At 39.1% G+C, this 20,016-nt stretch overlaps 1 protein-coding gene across 11 annotated transcripts in view; it reads left to right on the plus strand.

Annotated features, from left to right (window-relative positions):
- Positions 1–20,016, plus strand: part of ADARB1 (adenosine deaminase RNA specific B1) — a 76,960-nt gene that overhangs the window by 47,629 nt on the left and 9,315 nt on the right. For 9 of the 11 annotated variants that reach the window (XM_083841132.1, XM_083841125.1, XM_083841133.1 and 6 more), the window contains 5 exons: positions 2,953–3,067; positions 4,719–4,887; positions 5,424–5,572; positions 5,788–5,956; positions 15,785–15,966. In XM_083841132.1, the coding sequence (XP_083697258.1) occupies positions 2,953–3,067; positions 4,719–4,887; positions 5,424–5,572; positions 5,788–5,956; positions 15,785–15,966 (784 nt within the window). Of the gene's footprint in view, positions 1–2,952; positions 3,068–4,718; positions 4,888–5,423; positions 5,573–5,787; positions 5,957–15,784; positions 15,971–19,040; position 20,016 lie in introns of those variants that run through there. The other 2 variants (XM_083841126.1, XM_083841135.1) reach the window with 2 other exon arrangements.

Here is a 20,016-nt window from a genome sequence, read left to right on the forward strand (position 1 = left end):
ATCCATATTAATTTCAGAAGCCATAGTAAGGGTCAGTGAGGAAGAAGTTTCTATTTCAGTTTTTTAATTCAGGAGACTAGTAGCTTACAAATCTTACTGTGAAGTTGAGAAAATTGTAGGGTTAACCCTAGAAAGCTCATATGTTATCTACAGCTGTTACCTTCAGCTGTTGTAATTATTACTCTTTCTGTGAGACTATTATAGAGTATTCACCAAGTATAATAATAATAAGCATGTTCAGCATCTGGGAAGTGTATGTAAAGCTACAATGATTGCCTAATACAAGCTTCTTCAGAACTTTAAAGAATCTTCTCTATCCCTCTACAAATACAAAGCAAATACAAAGTCTACAAATACATAAGCAAAAAACCTCTCTTAACATCTGTCCAGAGACCAACTTCATCAAGACTTCCTTAGCCTTCATTTAAAGGAGAAAGAAAAGTGCTTCCCCCCATGCAGGACTGTCATTTTTTATCTCTGATGTAGCACCTGTCTGTACTTGGTTTTGCCCGGATGCGAGCTATAGTAGGGGGTAGCAATGGTGCACGGTGTTCTGATGCTCTGCTTCCCATCCCCTCCACTGTGCTGCAGCAACCACCAGCCCCATGATGGGACCAGCACTCAGCCTTCGTGCTGGTGCCCCAAAAGCCAGGCACTGACATAAGCACAGGGAGGCAGGAAGAATTTACCCCAGTGTGGTTCTCAAGGACTGTACCTGCTTTAACTGCAGCGCTAAACCAAAGCATCTAAATCTCACTGAAATGTGATGGGACCGCTCCCATCACTGGAGTGCTGCAATGGATGGCTACAAACTAGAGAGAAGCTTGAGAACTAGTGCCTCTACAGACGTGATGGTAGCCTCTGAACACAGTTGAGCTTCTGAAAAATTTTTCAGATCTGTTAAGAGTTTCTGAACTGTAGTCCATTCAAATGCATTGAGAAAATTTGTATTCACAATGTTGAGAGTCTTCTGATTCTACAAGTCATGTGGTGCAAAACATGGGCTGAAGCTTGGTGCAAATGTGACCTTAGTCACCACTGCCTGCTAGTTGCTCTATGCCCCAGTCAGATTCTGGAAAAAGACATCAAGCTCCAAAATCATGACACACGAGCTGTAGTTATTGCTTCATTGGCTGCAAAAGTTTTTCCAGAAGGAAGTCAACATTGAGAGTTCCTCTGTTTCTAGTCTGTCAGTTCTCATGAGCATTGTTAAGAAAGCAGTGGTGAATCAGGCTGGCAGTCTTCAAGCCTTTTCTTTTTACTTTTCTTTTGACTGTGTCAGTCTATTTTTGGAACAGATAATGCTCAAGATTTGTCAGCACTGTGGATTTTCCTTGGGCTGTCTTTGGAGGTGTGGTGATTTTCTTTTCATACAGAAAGGTCCTGTGGTTAGTTCATAAACAGAAGCATCTCAGCCCCAGATGTCCTTCTGGGCTTGATTTAGTTGCTTATTCATGTGTTTAGCATTGTATAAGATGCTCTCAGGTATCTAAGGCATCGGTGCGGCACTGGCAGACCTGGCACAGGACCTGTGCACTTCTGAATTGTCCACCTGTGGGCCAGGTGTAGCATCTTGAATACTGCCAGCTGTCAGCATGCAGACAACCGCACCCAGTCTTTTATGCCTGGCGCTGCATGGAAGGGATTTAATGCCAGGCTGCAGGAATCTGCATGTAGAGATGTTTAAACCTGGGTTTTCCTGTGGATGTGAAAGTCTGAAGTCCTGTTATGGTCAGTGCATGCCTGGGGGTGTGATGGTGTCTGAAAGAGCCATCATCCTTAAATGGCCTCTTCTTATGGACACTCTTAATTTGTCTAAAAACAGTGCCAAAAAGGGTTTTCCTGCATTGCAGCTGCTTCTGTTTAACATGTAACTTGCCTTTCTTAGCCTTTCCTTTCGAAGTGATCGACTATGCTGCTGGGTATATCACTGGGGCACTGGATTTTGTGTAGTACTTGCGGAAAACAGCTAGTACCAACAACAGATATTTACACGGTGGTTTTTGCTCAAAACTAATATTGCATAGATTGCCCTGGTTTTCAGAGTCTTTTCTGGTGAAGATTCAGGAATTTGAGTTTGATTCATCTCTAGTTATTATAGTTCCAGCTGCCTTAAAATCAGCAGGTGAGATTAGCTGCAGTGTTGAACTGAACCATCATTGGAGTTCAGCAAGAGCAGAAATGGTATCTTGAAGTTTTCATTAATATGAATTTAGTCCCCATAGAGCCTGAACGATGTTGCTTGTCAGCACAACTGGCAAGTTAAAGCTCTGTGGCTATTGTTCAAGTTTTCCTTAAGGTGAAAGAGTTAAGTCTTCCTAATTTTCAGACAGGTAGGTTATACAGTGATGTCTTACACTCTTAAATTTGTATGTCTTATTAAAAAAAAAAAAAAACACAAACAAAAAACAAACAAGAAAACTCTTTTGAAAACAAAATCATTCTTATTTATGCAGTAACTAGGTAATTAATTTGATTGTTATAAAAGGTTTCTGTGTTGCTTTGAAGAGGCTGGTTTTGCACTTCAATCTTTCTTTCAGGTCCAACACTGAGGATGCTGAAATGAGATGTTTTGAGGTTTGAGCATGAAAATACTGACTCATCTCTCTATTCAGTTGTTCTCCAAAGCCTCAAAAGTTCATAGTGATCATGAGTGTAAGGTATTTTGATGCTTAACATAAGGCTATGTGACCCTGTCGTGGAGCACAAAGAACTCTATTTCCACATATAGTGAGCTCTGAGTGTTCAGTGTGCCTGAAAATTGGACCTAGCCAACTCCTTGACATAGTGCAGATGCATCAAAATCTTTGTCCAGTTTTAAAGCAAACAATACAAACACTTCTAATTTGTTGTGTCAAATCATTTAAAAGTGCAGATCTTTATAACTTAATGCTATTGTAGCTTTTTTTAGTTGTTTAATTTTCTAATGTGCATTTCTGTGTGATCCAACAGGTTTTAGCAGATGCTGTTGCACGCTTGGTAGTAGATAAATTCAGTGATTTGACAGAAAATTTCACATCTCCACATGCACGTAGAAAAGTCCTTGCTGGAATTGTCATGACAACAGGTAAAGAAAAAAAAAAAATACTGTTTTAGCTGTCTAAATACCAGGGCTTTGTTTGCGTTCTAAGAAACTATATTCTTTCTTAAGTCAATCAGTATTGAAATATATTTTTACTGTTTACTCTTCAAGGTGCATTAAATATAGCAATTAAATCTTGGCTAAAGATGATTAAAGGAAAATTAGATCTGCAAGTGCATCTGTTTCTGGAGCTCCTGTGTTCTGCGTAGTTGAGACTTCTGAGATAATTCATAATCTACAAAATGCATGAACCTTTTAAAATGAGACATTGAACTTTTTGAAAGTAAATCTAAAGTAAATTTCACCACATTGGTCACACAGATGGCATTCTTGTTTTTGACATGGTATATAAGAAATTACGATTACTTTCCAAATCTTTAAGGTTTTGCACTTTGTTAGTTTGTCTTGCTGTATTTCATTCTCAGTGCTTTGTGTCTCAGTCATTTTAGGAGAGGGGGTAGCTGGCCTCATCTGTTGTTTTTTTTTAAGGTTGTACTTTGATGAGTATTTATTTCATAAGCAGTGAGAGCTCAAACATCCCATTCCACGTGTCCCATTCCCTCACTAATTCCTAGCTATGCCCCTTACATTGGCAGTGCTGCAGCACAGCCAGGTGGTGGGCAATGCTGTCACTGAGCTGTGTTCAGGACCACTGCTGGTTTGCTCTTTCCCACACCCACACACAGCTTCCCATGAATCTGCACCACTTCAGGCCGGGATGCACACCACAGCTAACTCTACGCACTGGCAGCCTAGGCTCCCTTGCACTGGCACCTCCGGGAGATGATCTTGTATTGTGGATGGACCCTAAACTTCAGGTGCCTGGGGCGTGTTGAGTATGTTTCTTCCCGTTTGTCCATACTGCAGTAAATATTCTATTGGATGAAGACAGCAGAAGGCATTTAGCAGGGCCAGCTGCTTTCTGTATCTGGTGGTTTTTGCTTTGTTTTGGTAGAGGGATGCAACATTTTGACCTGTCATTCCAAATTCTTCATGGAACTGACTGTTTTAATGATAAAAGTAGTTGTTTGTATAGAAAACATGCAAAATATTTTTAATTCAATTGTGCAGAATTATTTAACACCAAGAACTACGTCTCTAGATGTCCTGTACTGCTGATAAGCTTTAAAATGGGTTAAGGATTTGAACTTCATTATCTTGTGTTACTTTTCATGTTGATGGTTTAATACCCTCCTATTCTGTCTTTTTTTTTTAAATAAATCAGTGCCTTTTAATAATACATTTCTAAAGATGCTGTTAATATCGTTAATATCTGCATATATGGCCAAACGGTTGCCATGCTGTAAGCCAACTGGCTGCCTGGGCTCAGAAAAAACGCATCGTCTTTGGAGATCAGGCTTTAATAACTCTTCCTGAAGCAGCAATTTTTCCCTGCAGGTTTTCAATTTCTAACTCATCTGAGCTCCAAAATGAAGAACTCACAAGAAACTAGACCATACTGGTAGAGGGAAGATGAGTCTGAGTGAAGCTTTTGGTTTAAAGAAAAAATCAGAAGAAAAAATATTTATTGAAAAGAAACAAAGAAAAGAGCCTTGTTTGAATTCTGCAGGATGATCTCTTGCTAAATTGCTTGTGATTTTAATTGCATCTTCGTTCTAAAATTTTGTTTTGTCAGGTACAGATGTGAAAGATGCTCTGGTAATAAGTGTTTCTACAGGAACAAAATGCATCAATGGTGAATACATGAGTGATCGTGGTCTTGCGTTAAATGATTGCCATGCGGAAATTATATCTCGACGGTGCCTGCTTAAATTTCTATATACACAACTTGAGCTTTATCTAAGGTAAGCTTATGGGAAGATAAGCTGACCACATGGAGCTGTAAAGCTGTCAGAAAATGTCTTCTAATTATTTGAATCTGAAACACTTGTGCTGACATGCCCTGCTGAAACAAACTGTGTAAAGTAACACCTGTTGCATTAGAATGTTTAACTGAGAACTGAAGCTCTTTGCCCTAAAGTTTGAATTGAACAAAACATGTATTCAGTTAGGTGTCAATCTTGAGAGGAAAGCACAGACAAAATTACAGGGAATCATTTTGTAATCTGTAAACAAAAATCTAAATCAAAATAATCTCAAGTGATCCGATGTGTGACGTTGTTTTGTTTTCTGGTAAGTCCCTGAAAGATCACTGGGGAATGTAAAAGGCTCTCTATTTCTTGCCTCCGTTCTTTTTTTCATTTTTTAATTTGTAATAACTTGTTAGAGTTATATTTTAAGATTTCCAAACATTATGTGTTTAATGCCTGTTGAGACTGACCAGCTTATATTATTTGTACGTTAATTTTGGTTTTGACTATATTTTTGTTCTCTGTTTCAGCAATAAAGACGATCAGCAAAAATCCATTTTTATCAAATCGGAACAAGGCGGGTTTAAACTGAAGGAGAATGTGCAGTTTCATCTCTATATCAGTACGTCTCCTTGTGGAGATGCTAGGATTTTCTCGCCACATGAAGCAGCACAAGAGGGTATGATAGCAGTAGTATTCTAGTATTGGAGTTTAAAGTATTATTTGAGCATGTACTAGTGATATGGTTATGTAGCTAAATTGCAAGGAGTGATAGAAATTGTCGTGTAAGCCAGCAGCTACGTAGGCTTTAATAGACTCTTCTTACTGTAATGCTATCTGTAAAATATTTTGAGAATATTTTTCAGTTGATTGTAAGCAGTTTTTGTCATTTAGATCAAGGGGACAGACATCCAAACCGCAAGGCAAGAGGACAGCTGCGAACAAAAATAGAATCTGGGGAAGGAACAATCCCTGTGCGCTCTACTACCACTATCCAGACGTGGGATGGAGTATTGCAAGGAGAAAGGCTACTTACTATGTCATGCAGTGACAAGATAGCAAGGTGAGATACTAAATAATTGTTTTTTCAGTGGAATAAGAATGGAGGGTTGCATGACAGCTGCAGTGAATGTGCAGGTTATTGCTTGGTTTCCTTGCTTAGATGTAGCATGGCTGCAACTCCAGTTATGAAGCTCTGATTCTTCACCTGCAGTTGGTGCCAGACCTTCTGCTGGCTTCAGAGGCGAGGTGAAAACATTACCTATCATTTTAGCAACTTAAGTCATGACAGCCTTGTTTTGTAATTTTCACTGGAAAATATCAGATGAATGCCTTTTTTTTTCTAGTGTAGTATGGCATTGGCAACACAGTGACAGTGCAATAAATCTACTAGCTGTAGCTGATTAATTTCCTCTGATTATATATATCCTTGTATATCAATAGTGCAGATGTGTTCCATGGATAAATTTAGATTTTTATTATTTTATGCAGGGAAAAAGTGTTCCAGTTAAAAACATGTCCATTGATGGTCATTTTTAATTTCTAGCTTCAAAATTATTTTAATGTTAGTTTTAATATTTTACTGTAAATAAATATTTTGGTTCCTGTACTAGTCCTTTTATTTATACTTTATCTGATATATTCTTATTCTTTGTTGTCATTACTGACAGACAAAGATAAAGATTTTTGAAAACTGTGGACAGACAGATGACACCCCTTACCCCACCCCCAGTTTAGCAGTAGTAAGCTTTAAAAAGTACCAGAGGTCTGGGAGAGTTGCTGGAAGATGGTAGTATTATTTGAAATGAGCCTCTTTGTTCTCGTGAAATAGATGAGAAATGCCAAGTATTTCAACTGATGATATTTTAATTATTTTTTAATTATAAAACCTGTGCTGATTTGTCAAGTCACACTTAGTCTGATTCAGAATTTATTAAGTCTATTTTAAAAAAGAAAATAAGTGGAAATGTAATTGTGAACTGTGTACGCCAAATCAAAAAATACAGGATGAATGTTAGGTGATTGCTTTTTTCCTCTAGTCTTGTCTCAAGTAGTCAGCATCTTTACTGAAGGAAGACACTTTAGTTTAAATCCTTCTAACACGAACAGATAGGGCCACTCAGAAGCCACTGTATTGGGTTGTTGAAAGGCAATTTTACAAAAATGACATTGAAGTTTTTTAATAGTATTTTCAATAGTTCATCAAATAGATTTCCCAGCTTCATGTCAATAACTTCTCCTAACCATCCAATGTGGTATTCATGCTGCATTCATTTGACTTCTTTTATCACATCATCGTTGCTGTTAGTGAAATTAAAACTTGAAGACAGTTATTGAGCTAGAACACATTTGACTATTTTGTTGATTTTGTGTGATGCAGAACAGAATCCATCTCTCGCTTGCGTAGCTAGCTGTCACCTCTCCTTGGGGCTAATGGGAATAATTTTGTTTGTGCCAGTGAAGGAAGCAAATAGAACCCCTTGACACAGAACAAAGACTGTATGACGGGTAAGGAGGCCCAAATTTTCATATTCTTTTTTTCTTTTCTGTTTTTCTTTTTTTTTTTTTTTTACATTTCCCTGACATTTATGACCATGTTTTGTCCATTTAAATTTGAAAGAATGCATTGCTATGTAGTTTCCAACAGTCAGTGCTCCAGAATGTCCTTACCCTGTGCACTTCCACTGAGCTTTCCAAAAGGTTCACGGTCCCAGCGTGGAAAACACATGGATGAATAAAGTGCAGGATTGCATGTGCAATCCTGAGCAGGAAAGCTCTTTGTATCTGAACAGCCATATCTGTGTGGATTATATGTATAACCCAAGCTGTTACTTTCAGCCTCTGAGTGCTTTGTTGCAGTGTGCTGTCTAGCACCCTCCTGAGCCTGGTAGGAACACCCAAGAAACTTGCAAAACTTCTGTTAAACTTCTCTTTTTCTGGAAAAACAAAAAATAACAACAACAACAAAAAAACTAAATAGTAGAAGGTCTGCAGTTACTGCTGCTCATTACAGTGATGGGCCAAGCTCACCGTTAGTAACAGGTGAGCTCTAATGCCATAGTGGATGGAATTCCTCGGGCTGACTTCAGGTGCTGATTGTACATTGGCAGACTTGGCCATGCTAAGCCAGGGTTTGGATTGTGCCACAGGCTGAGACAGGACGTGTGAAACAGGCTTTGGCTGTGGAACAACATGGGTCTTCTGCTTCCCTCCAGACAGCTCAGCTCACCTCTTCTTCACCAGTTTAGTTGGAGGCAGATACTCAGCACCCCTAAATGACCTCCTGAAGGGACACTTTCTGCTTGTGCTGGAAGAGACAGGGGAAAAAAAAGAGAAAAAGTCAAGAGATATGAGAGCTGTGCTTTAGGTAGGAAGGAAATGAGGGGTGTCAAACTCTAGCTTGCACTGATGTCACCAGGAGAAAAAATGAGAAATAGCAAAAGGCCTGCATAGGTAAAAGTGAACGTAATTCCATTTGGATCAGGAGCATTAGAACAGGATTGTCCTAGTGTGTTAGTTCATGGCGATGTTTCAGGGTGGTGATATTCTATGACAATAATACCTTTTGGGGGGACATTAATATACCTGCATTTGTTTTAAATGTATCCTAGGCTCTATTATATCCATGATGCTTTATTATGCATATTTTTGTCATTCTCTGTTTGATGTGTTTTTCCCCCCACATTCATTTCAAGTTTTTCAGCTTTGAATAATTACTTAATTTCTCACAAAACATTTCAGTTGAGGTTTGCTGTCTTGCTAAGCAGAACAAAATGGTTTTTCACCCTGTTTCCTAGCTAGGAAGGCTCTAGGAATTGAGAAGTGATTTAATTAAAAAGTGGTCCTGTTGTATAAAGGAGAAATTATTGGTGCTGTTCTGCTCTAAAGAATGTTACTTCTGATAATGTTTGGTGTGAAATGACGTCATGTGCCTATGTACTGACCTTGTTTTGCAGTATTTAGAGTGGGATATCGGAATGGAAGTTTATAACTGTCTATTTCCCTGATGGCTTTTCCTTCTTGACCCCACCATCCAGATTTCTTGGACTGATGAGGTTGCACAAAAAGAACTTAAAATCCTGTGTGTGCTCACTAAAGGCTGTACGTGTGTTCTGTTTGTGCCCATCAAGCTTTTTTCAAGTTTGAGAGTCATTTTATAATGGAAAGCTCCATGACAGAGCTGGTGTGATTTCTGAACAGCAATAGGAAGAACATTTCTTCTGAACAGTTCTTAGTCCAAGTGACAGATTAGAATGCCTTAATTTTGATACGTGATGGCTGTGTGATGCCTAGGTGAAAAACCTCAGGGAAAGCAGAAGGAAAACACTACCCAGCATCATGTAACCACTGAAACCAGTGACTTGAGTCTTGGCCCAGGCTCACCAGTATGCCACAGATCCAGGCAACACTGGGAAAGCTGGGACAAATCAGAGCTGTGCAGTTGACAGCCTAGGTTCAGCTACAACAAATTCTCTTTTCTGTAATTGAAAATCTGACCTCAAGATAAATAAAAAGATGCTTGTGAGAAGTGCTGCTGTAAAAGATCATAGGCTTCTTGTGCTTGGTGACTTGTGTCAGTGTGGGGCACTGACTGAGCCACTTGAGGTAAAAGACTGACTCTGCTTCACATGACGATGTTGCTTCCTGTGTATGCTGTGAAAAGGAGGCACCGATCATAGAGACTCAGTTAATCTCTTAGGAAAGCAGAGAGAAATCAGATTTGAACATGGCAGAAAGGAGGTCGTGGTTAGATTAATTAAATCATCTCTTCCTGTTCATTCTGCAGCATCTAAGCATCTAATAGCATCTGAGTGGTGAATATATATAGGAAGACCAATGAGTACGATAATTTTGTAAAATCACATGTCTCCAGGGTGGTGCTCAGCTATAAAACCCTGGTTGTAGCTCTCAAGCGAGCACGCTACAGAGAGAGTAGCATCTGTAAGTAGTCAGGAGCTGACCACTATTAATTTGCAACTTCATTGACCAAAAGTTGTATATGTATTTATGGATTACTTCAGTGCAGGTGAGGCAGGAGGCAGGATGTGAATCCAGCTATGTTTGTGGGAACAGGCAGTTGTTTGCTGTTGTGTAGGAACTACTATAGGAGACTGAGACTTGGATTGGAAATGTTCGGATCTACAGAGCTGTTGTTGGGGTCTAGTCTGTAAAGATGGTGAGATGTTGCAGTTGGAAACAGCATTTCTGTGAATGCCTGTGTGCAAGGTTACTTCTTCGATGAGGTAGAGGACATGGCAAAATCTTGATGACGGCAAACATTTGGTCTTTTCGTCTTATTTTGTACCTAAGTATGCCTGGGGAATTCTAAGCTGTAAAGCAAAGTGTGAACACAAAGTAACCTGAGCTATGCTCCCAAGGAGACAACTCAGCAGCATTTTCTAATTGGTGTAATTTTTGATTCTGAAATCTGAAATTTTTCAGATCGCTGAATTTTTTTATGCAAAACAAATACTCACTAGAAAGCAATGTTTTTATACAAGAAAATACTTCATCAAAAACAATTATCTGTTGGTACAATTTTTATGGAAAATTTTCAACAAAATAGTAGTGTGTAGGTCAGACCAGATGTAACTTGTTTCTCATCACAATATTCGCTACACCTTGCATCATTTTTTTTCAGCAGAATGGCCCCACTGACATAAATGAGTTTATATTACAGAAAGAAGTATCATTGGTTCGGTGTCTACTCGCTTTCTAAAAGCAAGCTAACTAAAAGCTAATTTTGGGAGTATGCTTTCCATAGCGTATTCTCTGATGACGACACTGTTTTAGGAGATTAACATTACCCATGACGAGCTGCTGCATTCTCCCTGCGTACTGCAGCTCCCTGCCTCTCTCAGTGCAGTTGTTTATGGAGTTGTGCTGTAAACCAGATAAGAGAAACTGCATTTTCAAAATACAAGGTCAGTGCTGTGACTTACAGCACAGCTCTGGCAAGGCACAATGCAGGGACAGCACCTGATGGTGCTTTTTATGTTCTGACCTTTCCAGTCGCAAGCAGCTCTCTCTACCTGCCTGTTTTTCAGAATATATATATATATATATACACACATATATATATTAAAAAAAATGTACATATATATATATATATATATAAAACTTGAATCATGTCACTGCTCTGACTTTATGGAGAGCCATACAAGCAATTAAATTAGAAGGCAGAGGAGGGTCAAGGTTGTGATATGCAGAGTCCTCTTCAATTAGACTTAGTCCCGGGGGAATGATGGAGCACAGCTTCATGCTACAGATTACAGCATCCTTTGTCTGTAATCCTCGCTATGCTTTTTAACTGTTTGAGCTGCTCAGTGGCCACATTGATGGATAAACTTATCATTTCTATTTTCTTGTCCCAGAAAAGCAGCATCAGCTAATATGTGTGGTGATGGGAACACAGCAATTCTTAATCCAGGTGCTAGTAAGAGCCACTGTGATATGTCTGCTATTACATCTAAGGAAAACGGAGAGCTATGGTTTTGATATGTAGCTTTTGTTTACCTTCTTATGCTTAAGTACTTTCCTAACTGTTACTAGAAGAGCTTTAGAATATTTTTTTTTGCCGTATCAAACACAGTAGTGGTTATATATCATCTCATTGAGGCCCTGGTAGAGAGTGAAGCAAACCACTTGGTGACTGTGTCATGAAAAGCTGCTCAGAAGTGAAGAGAATCAGGTTAGGACAAGTAAATAAGCTTTTGTTTGAATGCACTGGCATCACATCAGGTTGCCTTTCTGTGCATTGTGCATCACTTGCAGAGCTGAAGGTGAAGGGGATATTGCATGCTGCTGAACCTTGGATGGTGCTCAGCTCTGGGTATCCCTGTCTGCACAAGGTGCCCCACCTTCCCTTGCATTAGGATGCTGTCTCACTGGTGGAGATCTGACCAACCAAACAAATGCGATCTTACTCAGGTACTGAATAAATCACTGTTAACTGTAATGAGATCAAGACACACAACTCAAATAGAGGCACTCGTTTCTAAGTGTTAGTCTAGAACTAAATCCTGTGGCTCGTGGTTTGCAGCAACATAAAAGCTGTTATTTAAAACATTAATTTTGGTTTGAAATTTTATAATCCTTGTGAAAGAAAATCTCTTGATTCTTGTGGTAACTTAAAATCTGAACATTCAGAATATCATATGAATTTTATCAGAATATGTCATCAGAGGCACTGGTTTTATGCTCAGCTAGACGTATTTTTCCAGTGTAAAGTTTTACACTGGAGGATGTCTCCCTGCCTACTGAGGCTCTTTTCCTCTTCAGCAAACTCTTCTCTGTGAACTGTACCTTAGGCATTTCAGCATTGCCATTGACATAATGCAGCAGTCCAGCATTCTGTCTAATCTTGTGCTTTAGTGCATTTTTGTTGTTGTTGTTGCAAATGTCGTGCCATTTTCTTGTTTTAATGGTGAGACAAGTTATTGCCTGGGTCCAGTATGCTCTGTGATCTGCACAGTAAGATATGGACCGAAGATCAAGTCATTTTAGGCAGGAGTACTGCATTTTTGCCCATGGCTGTTGCAGAAGTGATTTTAACTGCTGATTTAGTGACTGGAGACATTTCTGCCACTATCACATTTTAGAGCCATCAAATGTTCCTACCTGAGCACTGTGCCATGGCCAGGGTCAGATACCATTCTGCTGCAGCGTGCATTGCAGAAGAAAGCTTTGTTCCTGTGTTATAAAACCAATGTGAGCATTGGAGGGTCTGGGTTTGCAAGCTAGATTTACATAGCATTGGTTACTTCACCCTTTTCTCATACTATTTTACATATTAACGTGAATAAAAAAAAAACATTTTGTTAGGTGTTTCGCTGGCTTGGTGGAAAAGGCAATAGAAGAAAGCTGGAGAGGGACTTTTTGTCAGGGAGTGTAGTGGTAGGACAAGAAGTAATGGCTTTAAACCAAAAGAGGGTAGGTTTAGATCAGCTATCTGGAAGAAATCCTTTACTCTGAGGGTGGTGAGGCACTGGAACAGGCTGCCCAGAGAAGCTGTGGATGCCCCATCCCTGGAAGTGCCCAAGGCCAGGCTGGATGGGGCTTTGAGCCACCTGGCTCAAATGGCAGGGGGGTTGGAACTGGATGGGGTTTAAGGTCCCTTCCAACCCAGACCATTCTGTGATTCTATCCTGAATTTATTAACATTTTTTTTGATAAATTTTTCACTCTCAGCTCTGCGTCTCGTGGTTTGTAATGAACCTATGCAGATTTGGCCCACTAACTTCAAAATAAGTCTCAGTAAATTTTAGTGCTAAATTGACAGCTTTTGTTGACAAACATTCTGACATGTCATGCTTGTAAATTGGCAGGAAGAGTCAGTTTTACCATTTCAGGTTTCAAAAGGCTTGTGTCTTTTTGAAAATTGATGCATATTATTGGTATAGCTACTTCTCAGTTTATATCTGTAGAGGTTGTTTTTGCTGTATGTGCTAATGTGAGTGAGAAATTAATGTTAGCCAGAAAGAAGTACAGTATAAATAGGAAAAAGCAAGAAAGCCTCTGCATAATCCTTTTTGCCTCAGTTACAATCTACAGAACTTCATTTGGGTTTCATATTTATCTCTGACTCACTGCCAGTTTCTGAAATGGTTATTTATTTCTATGGATAATTATATCTTTTATTGTAACACTTGAAATTTAAAGGTAATTTTACAAACCTAATCACTATCCAACCCTGCCTGATCAATTTTATGAGGTTGAGGCTTTGCGTGTATAAATGGTTTCTACAAACCTTGTATTTACAGTTGCTCTGAATCCATTGCTCACAGTGATACAGCCCACCCCAGCAAAACCAGCAGGCACGTGCAGTTATTACAGAATAGGAATTAACTGTAATACAGGTTCGTGTAGTTCACCTTGCAGAAGTTTGTTCAAGCGTCTAAACTCCTCATTTCAATTAAAAGACCAACTTCAGCTTTAACTTTGCCAGAGAAGGTCACCAAGCGTGGGAGCTGGGGAAGAAGCAGCAAAACACAAACTCTAGAAATACTGAAGATGGGAACAAGGGAAAAAGGGGTCTGGCAAAGGTTTTGTTTAGGGAGCCATGGCTTGCCAGAGGAATACTCTGGCTTTTTTTTTTAAATTTCCATCCATCACTCAAGTACTGTTGAAGAAAAATAAGATGTAATGCGCCTAAGCTAAGGAAGCTTAATTTGTGTTTCAGATACAGTTGTAAGAACCCAATTTGCTATGATTACTCTTGGATTCTTTCCAAATGTTTCTTCCATAATATTATCTGTCTGTAGTAGTCCATATCCTTCTCTATCCTGCATGTAGGTAATATTGCAAATAACAAGAAAACACTATTGTGATCTATTTGGCAATTAGCGTACCTCTGTGCTTACAAAATTGTAGTCAAGGCAAAGTCCTCAGAGAGTCATCTCAGTACTGGGAGGCAATAATTTTCACTTGATACCTTTAACCTTATGTTTGGCTGTTCATTGCATTTTCACTGTCATACAAAATAGGCCATTATATAATGTAATTTTTGTTAGTAGAGTATTTTTACTCATACATTAGGGCCAGCTTTTTTAATGACAGGTGAGTAAGCTAATCCATACTGCCTCAATTTTTACCCTCAGTAAAGATATGCAAATAAATTGTTTCCTCAGACTGCAATTTTTGTTTTACCCTTTCTTCAAAATTTTGCAAGACTTGTAGCCAAAGCATATAGTTCAGTTTTTCACAGTAGTAAAGCAGTTGTACTATACAATTTCTAGCCTGAACTGATGATGTATAGCCATGCCATCCCAGCACAAGGTGCAAGAAACACTTTTAACACAATCAGAGTTCACTCATTTCTTAGGGGATCCTTGCATCTCATATTGGGGTGTGTATTTTAATAAGGACAACCATTTCATATGAGCACAACAGCTTCCATTGTGCCATTTTTAATTTTTATTTTTATTCAAGCACCAAAATAAATTTTCCTTCTGCTTGGGTACCCAGTCTGGATGTTGCAGTTGTACTCAGATACACTATTTTAATAGTGACAAATTGTTTGCAAGTATACCTCAGAAAAGAGGTTAGTGGAAATACTTACTCTACGGGAATCTTTGAGATTTTAAAAGGTGTTCCATATAGGTTTCATATGATTGTCACATATAGATTGAGAGCCAAAACTTGACTAAACGAACACAGATACAAAATCTCTTCAGTATTTTGCTCCTATGCATGCTAGATTCCTGCTAATGGACCTGTTCGACTGTGGGTCACAATGGTGCAGACAGGGATTGACGGTTGGAATCTGTGAAGCAGCTAAAGTAAGCAGAGAGTACCTGGAGATTATTTTCCCCTGCCCACAAATATTGCAGGCAACTACAAATATTCTTTCTGACAGCAGGATGTGGACAGTTTGGTTAAGATGTAAAGAACAAACTTTCTATGAAGGTGATGAGGTACTGAGGTCTTGCAGACACAATCCCTGTGTTGTCAGAATGATGGTTTGCCCACTGCCACATGTATTTTGGAGGCATCAGCTGCTGTTTAAGCTACTGATTACGGATCTCACAGTTTGGCTTTCTCTGATTGAATGATCCTGTCCATCTCTGACATTAGGGTGCTGCAAAATGTATCACCAGGCACGACAGAAGGGAAGTGAGGTTATGGAATCTGCTCCTGAAGTGAATGCTGACAGTAGACCTCTTGGCTGCCTAGCTCAGGATTTTGCTGAGCATCCCATAAACTGGTCTCTGAAATTCCAGCAGGTGTCACAGCTATGTTACCATAGCCATTCTGCTCAAGAGAGGAAAGGTTGAACGTCTGGTCCATTGTGATTAACTGCTATTATGTCTGGCAGATGTTACTTGTTCCATTAAAAAGAAAGTTTTTTTTGTTTTTGTTTTGTTTTGTTTTGTTTTTCCCTCCCTCTTAGGTGGAACGTATTGGGTATTCAAGGAGCCTTACTTAGCCTCTTTGTGGAGCCAATTTACTTCTCTAGCATCATCTTGGGGAGTTTATATCATGGGGATCATCTATCCAGAGCCGTATACCAGAGGATAGCAGAGATAGAAGATCTACCACCTCTTTATACACTCAACAGACCTTTACTTAGTGGCAAGTATCTAATGGAGAAGGCTGTACCGGTAACTAAGTCTGTTCCAGTAGCAATGTGATTTTGCAGTTCTCAAAACCTTGCAAATTATGTACTGTGAGTAAATTGCTTTCTGGTTACAACACAGAAGATACTGGCTAAGCCTAATGTAGTTATTTAGACAGAAATATCTATCAAGAACCTTTCATTAGTTAAAGGGTGCCAAGAAGAGCTGGGGTATGAACTGGATGCAGTTTCATGTAATTGCTGTCTAGAGTGTACCTTAGCAGTATGTGAGGCAAGTTGAAGGTTTAGTGAAACCTCTTATCATCCATGGCATAGCGTGTTAGCTCTCACTATCACTTCTCCTGCCCTTGCAGATATTTATTGAATAACTGCATCATTTATCAGCATGACAAAGTACGTGTGTTTGGCTAACAATCTCTAGACCAGTAACCAGCTAAAAATGGATGGAAATCTGGTCTCAGATGCTATTGGTTGTGTTTTCTTTTGTCATCATTCTGTTGGATGCAGCAGTAGCATTAATTAGCATGGCACCCAGGTTGTTTGCATGTCCCAGTTATCACAGTATTTTCACTTCCGCATTGTGTTAATGCACAAATTCTGTGTTCAAATTCTGGTGGCATGTCCCTCAGAAATATTTTTAATATAATATTAAGTATTAGCTGACAGACAGCAATGCAGTAAGCCCTGGCAAGTAATTAGCAGCTGCTGTTGAGATTTTTAAGTGTTGTTCTTTAGCATTGCACTGATCCCAGACTCCAGTGGGGCTAAGAGGACTGGCACTATTTGAATTAACAGGTCGTAACTTCAAATTGAGCCATGACTTAAAAAGAAAGTTCTGAAGTATCTTAAAAATTTCTAAAATTTCTAAAAATTTCTAAAACTGCTAGTTGCAGTAGTATTGTAAAAGCTTTAAAACTGAAATCTCTTATATTACCTATCATTGTGTGCATTGCTTTGTTCTGTAGAGCTTGGCTTTTGGCATGCCTGTTTATTTTCGGGGGGGGGGGGTCACAATTTTTAAAAATGTTTAAAGCTTGACGTGAATGCTAAAAATAAATATAGACAGTGTGGGGGGAAGAAGGCATATCAAACAACCAGCTTTTTATTTTATTTTTTATTTTATTTTTTTTAGAGAGAGGTAATTAATAAGGATTCCCTGAACCAGGATGTACTAAAGTATTGTGACATAATCATCCTTACAGTAGCAAATAAGTAATAGTGCCAACACTCACAGTACCTAATATTTGATTGTTGTATTGGCTTAATAGCTGATGTATAGACTGTTGCTTCCTGATTTCTGGGAATTTTTATAAACTCTTCGAGACAGCATGGTGGGAGGAGCTTCTGTTGTTCTTTTCACAACATATAATAGCACCTTGGCTTCTTAAAAATCATCTTCCTGAAATACTGTTACCATCCATTTGCCATGAAATAGTACCATCTGTTTAAACAGTTCATCCAGAAATCGCTGATCAGTAAAGAGTGTTCAGAAATGTTCTCAGCTGTTGAGTTTTTATGAAAACGCATGTCTCAAAATGTACATGAAGGTTGTTTGAGATGAAGGATGGAGGAGAATTACCGTGATGAATTTCCTTCAAATGGATTAGTCTTGAAGCTACTCTTCTGATCCACACTGTTGGATTCAGCTGGGACATATGTGTAGCTACACACCGACTCTTTGATTCACTTATTTGACACTGTATTCTTCTCTGCAGTACATGCCGCAGGAACAGCTCTCCCCAGTTCTGAGTTCCACCTTATACCACACACAAAATTGTGCTATCGTTTCTCATTTCTAACAGAGGAATGAACTAAAATAGAAATAGCTGCTCAGTTATGGTATTCTGTCTTTCCCCACTGACTCCGGACCACCCGGAGTCACCGGGGCGGGTCCTCGGGGGCCCGCCGCGGGTCACCCGGGTGGCTCCTCCAGGGTGCCCGGTGACCTGTCGGCGGGCCCCGGGTGCCCCCGAGGACCCACCCACTGAGAAAACACTATCAAAGCTGTTCATAAAACAACTTTTAAGTCTGCAGGGCCAATTGCATTAAGATGAAGCCGGACTAAGCTAATGTTATCTACTCTATTGGTGAAAATTGTATTTTCATCAAATGTTCTTTCTTTCTTCATGGGAGACTTTCTACCTATACATCCCTTTCCCAGCAAGTTAGGTGGGAGCATGTATAACGGAGCAGCTGTTTTTCAGTTAAGGGTGTGGGAAACCCTTATGTTTGTAGAAAGTTCTTTCCCTGTATCAACTCTTGGGAACCTTGGTTGCAGTACGCAGCCTTTCAGGATGCCTTTAGCACCACAGCACAGAGGGCACGTGAGCTCTCACTGAGAACTGGTCAGTTCAGCTGAGAGACGACAGGTTAAAATCTTGTGAATTTCTGAATAACCTGAAAAGGGAACGATTCCTCATTCAAATAAAATGATGGTGATTGTATAAATCTGCCAATAAAAAAAGGTACCAGTCTGCAGGTTAATCTGCTAAGGCTTTTTGGAGCCACTTTTTGGAGATAGGCACAAAGAAGTTAACCTGGCACAGAAGTAGAGCAACAAAGCAAATGCTCCATTTAGAAAATCTGTCCTTGAATATCCTTGAGAGAAGTCATCATTAAATGTAAAAGGAAGTCCATTGCACGTATAAAAAGCAAGCTCCTTTTCACTGGAGGCAACTTGTGTGAAAATAATTTCATCAGGTTGTCCATGTTTATGGTTCCTGTCTGTGGAGCTCATGTGCTCAGATATCTCAGCCTCAGGGACCTGGGCTAATGGCACCTGCTAGGGTAATGTTTTTAAAGCAGATGGCAGGGTAGGCCCAGATGTCCTTCATGCTCTCCTGTCAGCAATATCTACTAAACTCAACAATAAACACTGACCTTGTGCCTGGTTTTTCTGGATAATCCATTTTTTCTTAGCTGTGATTATATTATTTCAGCCAAAGTTAATGATATCTGTTAAAGTTAATAATCTACTGATTATCTTGTCACCAGCATAAGAGATGTCTTAAGTAAGACTAAGATGTTAAGGTAAGATTAATGTAGCCCAGTATTCTTTTCCCACAGGCAGGTATGCAGTGATAAAACAGAAGAAAATGGTATGCCTCTGCAGATACCTCCTGAGAATTGCATCAGTAATCTGTGAATCGGAGACTTCCTGAGCTAGTCTTTGTGTTTAAGAATCCTTAATAATTATTTTTTTTTATTCATGAATTCCTGTTCCAGTTTTATGAATTGCTGTAAACTTCTTAGTTTCCACAACCTTCTTTAGTAAGGGCCATAGTGTTTTTAAAGACTTTTGCAATAGCGTTTACTTTTTACTAATTTAATTAGATGTTCTTTAGTGCTCTGTATGATACAGGTACACCATGTACCATATAGGTAGCAGTTGTTCCATGTTGCCTTTGTGTTGGTGCTCAGATCTCTATACCACTGTGATATTCCCACTAAATCCTATATTTTCCAGACTAGAAAGTCTTAGTACACTTTTTTTTTCTTGCACGGAAAATACTCCATGCAAGGGTCATCTCTTTTTTTTACAATCACATTTTTGGGCTGGCAAAACCAGAGCAGCACATGATACTCAAAGTAAGGTAGCAGTAATTATTTATATGGTACTCTATTTTGTTTTGTATTCTTTCAGTAATAATTCCCTGCATTCACTTTGCTCCATTTATTACTGTTGATCATTGACCTGACCTTTTGATAGAACTGAATATTCAAAATCATAGAACCATTTAGTTTAGAAAAGACCTTCAAGATTATCAAGTCCAACCATCAGCTTGATGACAAAATTTAGTGGTGTTTTGAATCTATTGCTGGTACCTATACATGTAAGAGAAAGTTGTATTTATATCTTCGTCTAGAAGTCTTTCCCTTGCTTACAGTACCATTATTAAATTTAATGACCATTAAAGTTAGTTTGCAGCATGTTTCTTAAATAGAACATCTAAAATTGGAGGGAGCAAGGATCATCAGGTCCAAGCTCTGGCTCCACACAAGACTTCCTTAAAATCAGGCCCTATGTTTGAAAGCTTTGTCCAAGT

This window comes from Anser anser, assembly GCF_964211835.1.
Source record: "Anser anser genome assembly, chromosome: 6".
Lineage (NCBI taxonomy): Eukaryota > Metazoa > Chordata > Aves > Anseriformes > Anatidae > Anser > Anser anser.